The sequence below is a fragment of the Pteropus vampyrus genome, unplaced genomic scaffold, assembly GCF_000151845.1.
Source record: "Pteropus vampyrus isolate Shadow unplaced genomic scaffold, Pvam_2.0 Scaffold334, whole genome shotgun sequence".
NCBI lineage: Eukaryota > Metazoa > Chordata > Mammalia > Chiroptera > Pteropodidae > Pteropus > Pteropus vampyrus.
The window spans coordinates 792,433-802,329 of NW_011889115.1; the positions used below are offsets into that span (position 1 = coordinate 792,433).

The window sequence follows — 9,897 nt, forward strand, 5'->3', positions numbered from 1 at the left end:
TTTTGTTATCAAAGTAATAGTAGTTTCATAAAAGATTCCCTCTTGTCTTGAACTTACCTTCTTGTCTATTCTCTGAAAGGGTTTGTGAAAGATTGGTATTGTTTGTTTCTTCCCTATATGAAGCCAGCAAAGCCATCTGGCCCTATAGTTTTCTTTAAGGGAAATATTTTTGACTACCAATTTAGTTTCTTTAATGGTTATAAGATTATTCAACTTTATGTTTCTATTTGAGTAAGTTACTGTCTTCTAGGAATTTGTCCACATTTTAAATTTTATTTGCTTAGCTTAATAATATCCTCATTATGTTTCGAATGTCTGCTGCATCTGTTGGATGTCCCTTTTTTACTTTTTTTCAATTACAGTTGACATTCAATAGTTTATATTAGTTTCAGGTGTACAGAATATTGGTTAGACATATAATTTATGAAGTGATCTCCCGAATAAGTCACCTAGTTACCTACCTGGCACCATACATAGTTATTACAATATTATTGACTATCTTCCCTATTCTATGCTTTACATCCCTGTGACTATTTTGTAACCTGTTTTATTTATTATTGATGTTGTTTATTCTTGCCTTATTTTTTTCTTCATCGGCATCATCAGATACCTTACTAGTATTTTCAAAAGAACCAGATTTTGCCTTTGTTGATCTTCTCTGTTGTATATTTCCTGTAGCACTAATTTCCTCTCTGGTCTTTATTCCCTTACTTCTGCTTTTATTTTGCTGTTATTTTTCTAATTTCATGACATGGTTGCTTCATTTATTACTTTTTCAACCTTTCCACTTTTCTAGCATCATTAAAATTTACTATAAAATTTCCTTTACTGTTCTGTGTATTTAAAAAGTTTTGGTATGATGAGTGTTTTTCCCATTCTCTGTGGGTTTATCTTCAATTTGGTATACAGTTAGCTTTAGTGTAACTTTGAAATTGCTGTTACCTTAATGTGAATAAGGGTAGACATCTTTACTTTTTTGTGAACTGCTTATTTAGACCCTTAATACCTTTTTCCATATGGTCATTTTTCTTTATGAGCTCCCTGTTATGTATTAGTAATATTAGCTCTTTCTCTTGATATGAGTAGCAGATATTTTTTCCCAGTTTATTTTTTTATTGACATTTTTTAATGATTAAATTATTTTTATTTTACCTTTCAGCACCTAGAACAGTGCCTGGTGCATAGTATCAACCCAATAAATATTTATGGAAGAAATGAATAAATTCATTAAGTTCTTGTTGGCCAAATAAAAGGGTTTTTTTTTTTTTTTTGGTTTGTTTGTTTTTAATGTTTATGTACTTGAATATTCTCTCATGGCTTCTGGGTTTTGAATCATATTAGGGCAGCCTTCTTTATGCTCAGATTGCAAAGGACTTCTTTTTTTTTTAATGAGATTTTTTAACATTTAAATGTTTAAACTTTTTGTAATTTATCCTATTTGGCCAATTGTAAACACATTTCTCTATGAAATGTTAACAATTTCCTAATGTAGATTATTTGGAAATTATATACTTTAAAAAGATGTAAGACGGGCATTAAAGGCTATGTGGTATCTATAGGACTTAAAAAAGTAAAATTTTCTTCTGAAAAATAACAGGTATATTTTTCCCTCTCTTTTAATCCTCCCCGCTTCCATCCTTGAGCTACGGGTGTTGCTGTCTTCCCTTAAGAACTGATCTCTGAAGGTGGGACATCTCCTCCCAAGTGTTCATGGGGTGCCCCTGGCCCACTGGGGGTGCCTGTTGCAAGGGGAGGTTTGTTCCATGGCTCCACCTGGGGTGCGAACCCAGGACCATCTGGGCGTAAGCAGATGTGCTAACCACTATGCTATGGAGCCACTCTTAACTAATAGGTATTTGAGATACTTTTATTGGCCTGAGAGAATGGGTGACTTTTGGGAAGATAAATTTTCCCTTACCATCCAGAAAGTAATGATGCTTGTTTGCTGTGCTTTTCATTCCTTTCCTCATAAATTCTTACCGTGTGTTGTCCGCCAGTCACCTTTGGCTGTTGAGCACTTGAAATGTGGCTAGTCTTAAGTTGAAATATGATAAGTGTAAAATATGTACCAAATTTTGAAGACTTAGTAAAAAAAAAAGAAACTATAAAATAACCCATTCGTTTTTAAAATATTGATTACCTGTCAAAATAATATTTTGAATATATTGGATTAAATAAAGTATATTAAAATTAATTTCATTAATATTTTTAAAATAAACTTTAAAATTTCATACATGGCTTGCATTCTATTTCTATTGAACAGTGCTGCTCTAATCCAATCTCGCCTAGCACCTGGACTGTCTTCTCTTTTGTCTTATTGACAAATTTGTATAGTGCCTAACACCAAAGTACTTGGTTTCTTTTGTCAGATGAGTTTTTTTCCTCAGTGAATCAATAGAGAGAGAATATCTTGTCTGTTAGAGTTTTTCCTGTTAGCACAGATGGAGCCTCCCCTCTCCTATTTTAACTTTTCTGTTGCATCTTTCTCCCAGTTTTCAAGATAATCTTTTTTCCCACCATTTGTTTATTCTGAATTTGTCCACATGATTTTTAAATTTTAGTTGAATTATTAATAAATGAGCTTTTTTAGTTTTGGTTTTGTTTTGTTTTGGCATTAGAACTTCTCTTTGTTAAAGGAATGGTATCTTAAAGTTCTCTAGTCATCGATGCATGCATTCAGTAACTACAGTAGGTTTGAGAGTACAGGATGAATAAAACAAGAATTCATGCCCTCAATGAAATGATAAATTTGCTAGTTATTTGGTGATAAAAAATTAACAGATAAATTGGTACGTGACATAACTAAATAACAAGTATTAACTACTACATTATAGAATTAAAACAATAAAATTCATTAGTGCAGACAGAAATAACCCTAGAATTGAAGAAGAAAGTGGTATTTATAATGGATAAGGTATGTGTAGACACTTAATGATTCCAGATAATTGTTAACATAAAAATATACCATAGTGAATTAAACTGCCTGGATTTGAGTCCTGATTTTGCCACTTGCTAGCTGCTGTAAGCTTGGGCAGATTATATAATGTGTGCTTAAATTTCTTCATTTATATGGGATAATAATAGTAACTACTTAATAGAAAGATTGTGAGGATTCAATTAATATAGTACTTAAAGTTAATATAGTGCTTAAAGTAATGTTTGGCACGTGGTGAATTTGCTACACTTTTAACAAATACTTTCTGTGGTTATTATAGTCTTCATATTCTTAATGGTAGCATAATATTCATTTCCAAGGAGGTACAATAATTTATTTTTCTTTGAGATTCATTTTTACGTTAGAGGAGAAATATTTGTATTGTTGAACTCAAATAATTGTTTCTCCATTTTCTTAGGTATCTTGAATTTTAAGATCAGAAAGCATTTAGATGGGTAGCAGGGGTTACTTTTTTTTCTCCTGAGATTTAAATTTAAATTGTAAATGAATGTCTACAGGGAAGAAGCCAAGATCTTTTAAATTAATTCTTTTGGGTCTGCAAATGGTATCCAAAAGTTTGACTGAATAGTTTAATTGCCACTCTTTTGCACAATTTTAAAGTAGCTAAGGCTTTGTGAACACTGGATTACTTTATGTTGGGAAATTTTTGGCAGATGGTAAGCAATCATCATTCCACAACTAGTTCTATTGTCTCCCAGCTTGGGTTAGGAGAACATTAGCATTGAAGTTTTCATTTTGAATTAGCATGTAGGAAATTCCTGCTAAATGTTTGTCATCAAATGGAGTTTTATTTTTAAAATTTAATGGAGCATGTCAGTACAGCAGCCTCAGAAAAATAGCTGAAGCACAGGGTTACTTTTGGACAACCTTTTAAATCCTCTTTTACCATTTGAGTATACATGCATGTTAATCTTCTGGAAAACTAAAGTTTGGTAATTAAGCTGCTAACACACAGCTCACTATTATTGACTACTTAGAGTTGAATTTAACATGTACATATTGCTTTGGGATACAGCAAGCAAATGAAGTGATAATGTGAAAAAAATACCACATTCATGGTTAAAATATATTTCAAACTATTTTATACCTTTGTCAGTAAATGAGAGGTAACATTAATATGGAATATTTGGGATAAGTGTGTTCTCCAATGAATAAACTCATTTAAAAAATTCCATATCCCCCTTTCAGAACAATGTCATATCATTCCAAATAGGGTAGCCAGGAAAATACTTAAATAACAAATTGATATTATGCTCGTGGAAGGTGAATTACAGTTCAGTATCTTTATCTCTTCGTAAAATGTTGTTTTGTTCTAATTCATCTTATTTTGTGAAAAATTGCTAGTGTGTTATGGTATTCAGTAACAGGCAATTGCAGTTGACTCATCTCTCTCACCATACATTGATATTCTTGTGCAACCTGAAATCCCTTCTTCAGGACTGTTAGCCCTCATTCCATCCTGTTAAAACATGTGTTCATTAAATTAAGTTCTGAACTTTTTAAACAAGGTGATTTTAAATGTTGTAGGGAAGAAAAATATGAACAAAGTAAGCCTCTGCACTTCAGAAGCTTAGTTTAGTCTGTTGGGTAGACATACAGGTTACAGATCCTATGTTAGTAAAGATACTTTTGGTTATTATGAAAGAAAGTAATTATAAACCAACTTAAAACAAAGAAGTGTGTTTATGGGAATACATAAATGAAAAGTCTGGCTCTGAACATGGGTTGGATCCAGATACTTAATGTAATATCCAGAATTTGTCTCCTTTCATTTAACTTAAGCTCTGCTCTCCTTTGGGTTGGATACATTCTCAGGTAGCATCTCCTCAAGTGGTAGCAAAGACAACCACAGCAGTGCCAGGCTTACATCCTATCAGCCTAGCAACCTCAATGATAAGCTTCCTTTCCAAATAGTTTCAGAAGTGCTGGGGTTAACTCTGATTGGCCAGATTTGGATCCTCAGGAGTGGTTGGAGGAGGGGAGAGTTGGGAGTAAGGATAGTCCGGTCCATCCAGCCCTATTTGAACTAGGTGGAATAAAGGAGAGATAAGTAGTTTCCAAAAAGGAAGTTGTAGATACTACTACCAGAAGGAAGGATGCTGGGCAGGCAAAAACAGCGTAAAGTCTACAAAATAAAGATTAAAATTTTTAGTTGAACTAAAAAAGATGAATTCTGATAGAAAGTACTTTAAGAACAGGAGGCTGTATTTGAATTGGGCCGTGAAGGACAAGAAGATTTTTTCCCAAGGCAGTATGAATAAAGAAAGGACTTTGTAGGTCACTCATTTGAGAAGTTTGGCAGTGAAAGAATTAAAGTGGAGGCTACTAGAGTCTAAAGGAGAATGTTGAGAAATTTTCCACCTCAGTATGGAGGAAAACTTGAGCATTTTTATGGCAGAGGAGCAGAAAAGCAAGTAAAAAAGGAATTAATGCAAAGGAAGGAATCACTATAAAGAAGTAGGGGAATTCAGTGGGATTAAGAATGTAAATTGAGGGGCCAGCCTCAGAAAGGAAAAGGGAACTGTTCTGCTCTCTGAGGACAAGTAAAGGAAGGTGGTTGTGGTGGCTGTGATTGTCGAAACAGAAATGTACTATTAAGTAGATAAGTAGCTTCAGTGTTGGGTTCTAAAAGAAGAAAAGGTTTATCAGTTTTCTATTGCTGTGTAACAAACCATTCCAAAATGATTTTGTGGGTTAGCAGTTTTACTTGAACTCAGGCTGGTCTTGCCTTGGGTCACTCATGTGGCAGTGGCCATCTGGACTATGGAGGGATGGTCTTAAGATGGTGGTTTTTCTCATGTTTGGTGGGTGGTGCTGGCAGTTGCCTGGGCCTCTCTCTCCTTGTATGCTTTCATCCTCTGTGAGCATTCACATGGCAGTGGCTGTACTCAAGAAAGGAGGAGCTGAAATAGTCTGGCCTTTTATGACCTAGGCTTAGAACTCCCAGCGTCACTTCTTTCATATTTTTTTTGGTCAAAGCAAGTCACAGGGGCAACTCAGATGAAGTCAAGAAATAGACCCCACCTCTTTATGGGAGGAGCAGCAAAGTCACATTGCAAAGGGGAGTATGTACTGTAATGGGAGGAATTTCTGCCTATCCCTACCTGCCCCCAGCATTTTATTGTGAAAAATTTCAATCATGCAGCCAAGTTGAAAGAATGTCAAAGTGAATACCCATATACCTACTACCTAGATTCTACTGTTAACGTTTTCCTATACTTGCCTTATCTCATATTTATCCAGCTATCATCCCTCTATCAATTCATCTTATTTTTTGATACATTTCAAAGTAAATTTTAGTCAGCAGTCCTTCCCTCTAAGTAGTTTGTGTGTATTTAGCAAGAATCAATATTTGTGTACAGTTTTTTCTTTTAATAAAACATTTACATACAATGAAGTGTACAGATTTTAAATGTCCATTTTGCCTAGTTTTGTGTTCTACCACTGAAGGGAAAAATTTGGAATAGCTTTTCAGTGAAATGCCTCAAATTCTGCTGTAGTTGTATAAAAGAATTAGGATGTTCCTTGAATACCTTTTTCTTCATGTACTCATTGCATAATTTTTTAGTATTATTTAAACACTTAGGATTTTCATTTGTGTTATGTTAATTTGAAGTTATTTGGGTGTTCCCCTATATCCTTTCATTAAATATTTTTGAGCGTATAGTGTTGACAAGCACTATTCTAGAAAAAGGATGTAAACAGGAGCACTCTTGCTTTCTAAGTTTTCAAATTAGGTGTATCTGAAACCACATTAACTCAATAATAATAGGTGCCATTTATTTAGTGCTTATACTCAGGGCCAATGATAAGCACTTTTAATTGCATTGTTTCATTTAATCCTTATAATTTGAGATACTTTCATTTCGGAGGTTAGGAATCTGAGGCACATGGCAAAGTGTTCCCTTTCTCGAGTTCTTACAGCTTCATAAATCAAGGTGGTGTGACTCCAGAACCCGCATTTAATTCATATTGATTAGAGACAGGAAATGTGCCCTCTGCCACACAGTGGATATCTAACGTTTTAATTGGTCATATTGCTTCACATGGTAATCTTGATCTGAATTGTTTGTCTTAAATAGAAAAGTATAAATTTCTTAAAACTGGTCTGTTAGAAAGTTTAATAAACTACTTCTAGTCTCTGAATAAATATTTTAGCAATTTGAAAAGGAGAAATTTTTGTATTATAACTATTGGTTTAACTGAAAACAATCAGAAATTTGACCAAAACTATGACAAATTCAATCAGTTTTTCACATGGTATTTTGATTGACTGGGCTTTAAGCACTTTTATTGCTAACTGGCTTTTGAGCAGTTTAACAAATAGCAAAGGATTAAAACTTTTTGACTTGCTATTTGCATAACAGTAAACCCTGTCCAAACTCTAACAAATAAGTGACCAGCATGTAAGCCATTTCATGCCAAGAATTCTGCCAGAAGTGCCACTGGTTAACAGTAGCCATTGTGACAGCTGAAGTGAAAGCTTGTTGAGTTCATGGTCTAGCTTTCCTGTTAGGTCAGCGAATAGGGTGAAGTAATGTATGTCTAAACATTTTTCTTAACCCAACAGCAAGTATATAAGATAATTTAAAAATGTTCCTCCCCCCTAGATTTCACCCAACTGTTCATTTTATTTTATTTGGTAGTACATTTGCAAGTGGCTTTAAGTCCTAACTAAATTAATGAAACAAAATTAATTTGTGTTTAAAAAATCTAATTGAATGTTGTTTATTTTGTGTATAGGTCTTGCTATTTGGGGAGCTACAAAGAAAAAACAAATTAAAAGAAGGTTGGTCTTTTAAGTGGACATGGCTCAGATATCCAGCAACAATGGATTTAAGCAATGTTCGTCTTCACATCTGGAACCACCAAGACCAAAAGATGTGGACAAAGAAGAAGCATTACAGATGGAAGCAGAGGCTTTAGCAAAACTGCAAAAAGACAGGCGAGTGACTGATAATCAGAGAGGCTTCGAGTTGTCAGGCAGCACCAGACAAAAAGCACAAGTTTATAACAAACAAGATTATGATCTCATGGTGTTTCCTGAATCAGATACCCAAAAAAGAGCGGTAGATATTGATGTAGAAAAGCTCACCCAAGCTGAACTGGAGAAACTATTGCTAGATGACAGTTTTGAGACAAGGAAAACACCTGTATTGCCAGTTACTCCTGCCCTGAGCCCTTCGTTTTCAGCACAGCTTTATCTTAGACCTACTACTCTTCAGAGGGGACAGTGGCCAACTGGTTTATCTGGGCCTTCAGCTTATACTTTACCTTCTATTTATCAGTCAACTTACAGCAGTAAACAGACTACATTCCAAAATGGCTTTAATCCAAGAATGCCTACTTTTCCATCCACAGAACCGATATATTTAAGTCTTCCAGGACAGTCTCCATATTTTTCATATCCTTTGTCACCTACTACATCTTTTCATCCACAAGGAAGCTTACCTGTCTATCATCCAGTAGTCAGTCCTGACATGGCAAAGCTGTTTGACAAAATAGCTAGTACATCAGAGTTTTTAAAAAATGGAAAAGCAAGGACTGATTTAGAGATAAATTCAAAAACTACAATCAGCAGCCTACAGGTATCTCCAAAGTCTGAAGATATCAGTAAATTTGACTGGTTAGACTTGGATCCTCTAAGTAAGCCTAAGGTGGACAATGTGGAGGTATTAGACCATGAAGAAGAGAAAAATGTTCCAGGTTTGCTAGCAGAGGATCCTTGGGATGCTGTTCTTCTTGAAGAGAGATCACCAGCAAGTTGTCACCTTGAAAGGAAGGTGAATGGAAAATCTCTTTCTGGGGCAGTGGTAACAAGAAGCCAGTCTTTAACTATTCGAACAACTCAGCTTACAAAAGTCCAGGGCCAAATATCTCAGGTACAGCCTTTTCTGACTTCTGAAACTCAGTAGTATAACACAGAATTCATACATGTGTACATAATTTATTAGGTCAAAAATATTTTATTTTGAATCTTGTTGTCTTTGTTCTTAAGTGTACTGTAACTCTTAGATTGTGTGGTAAAGGATTAAATGTGTTTGGGCCAATTGAAAAATTGTATGCTATTAATATTATCTTTTCTAGGATTATAAATTTTAAAAGTCACTAATCAAGGATCGGGCTATCACTGATAGGCATTTAAGATGCTATTTATCTGTCTCCATGTCTTCCCATTATATATAGTCCTACTTTTTCTTCCTTATCTCTTTTATTTTTCAAGGTAAATAAGAAATTGTGATTTTTAACCTCTATAGAAAATCTCAGTATATTGTTTTGTTTTTAACCATGAATGCATGAAAGGGAGAATAACTCCAGGGAGACAGGAGAAAAGCCATTTAAAGGATTCTAACACCTATATAGATAAAAGTGAAGAATGGAACTATAGTTTATATGGTATAGTTGCTGAATTCATACAGTCTTACTATCTGGAAAAATTAGTTAAGGGTGTCTGGGACAAGATGTCTTCTCTGAAAAGAGAGACAGCAAGATTTAGACTTTGCCTTTCCAAATATAGTATACCTAACTGCACATTTGTATTTTGCTCTTAGAATATCTGTGGATCCTGGGACTGTTAAGGTTCATTTTCACCTTAATGTGAATTATATCATTCAGCACCTAGCTTCCCTTTAGGCACTGAGCATCAAAGAGCATTTAGGAAAGAAGTGAATTTTGAATAATTTGGATGGGTTTATGTTGAATTGTTGACTTTAAAAAGCTATTTTGTCTGGGGGAGAAAGAAGCCAAGTATTAAGGCTTCGAAGAAATGATAAGGATATTTTGGATGACACAGTCAGAATCCAGAAAAATCTTAACCAGTGTAATGGTTTGCAAGTATGTTTTGACTACAGCTCATACTAAGAAACACATGTTATTAACTTTTCTTAAGCTTTTCAGTATTATTTACAAATTTAGTAACAATGTCTGAACACCTTTCAATT

At 34.3% G+C, this 9,897-nt stretch overlaps 1 protein-coding gene across 1 annotated transcript in view; it reads left to right on the top strand.

Moving 5' to 3' along the window:
* PIK3C2A (phosphatidylinositol-4-phosphate 3-kinase catalytic subunit type 2 alpha) overlaps nucleotides 1-9,897 on the top strand; it is a 97,717-nt gene that overhangs the window by 12,835 nt on the left and 74,985 nt on the right. Inside the window, exon 3 of the mRNA XM_023522142.1 lies at nucleotides 7,700-8,838. Within this exon, the coding sequence (XP_023377910.1) occupies nucleotides 7,765-8,838 (1,074 nt within the window). The 5' untranslated portion in view covers nucleotides 7,700-7,764. The remainder of the gene's footprint in view (nucleotides 1-7,699; nucleotides 8,839-9,897) is intronic.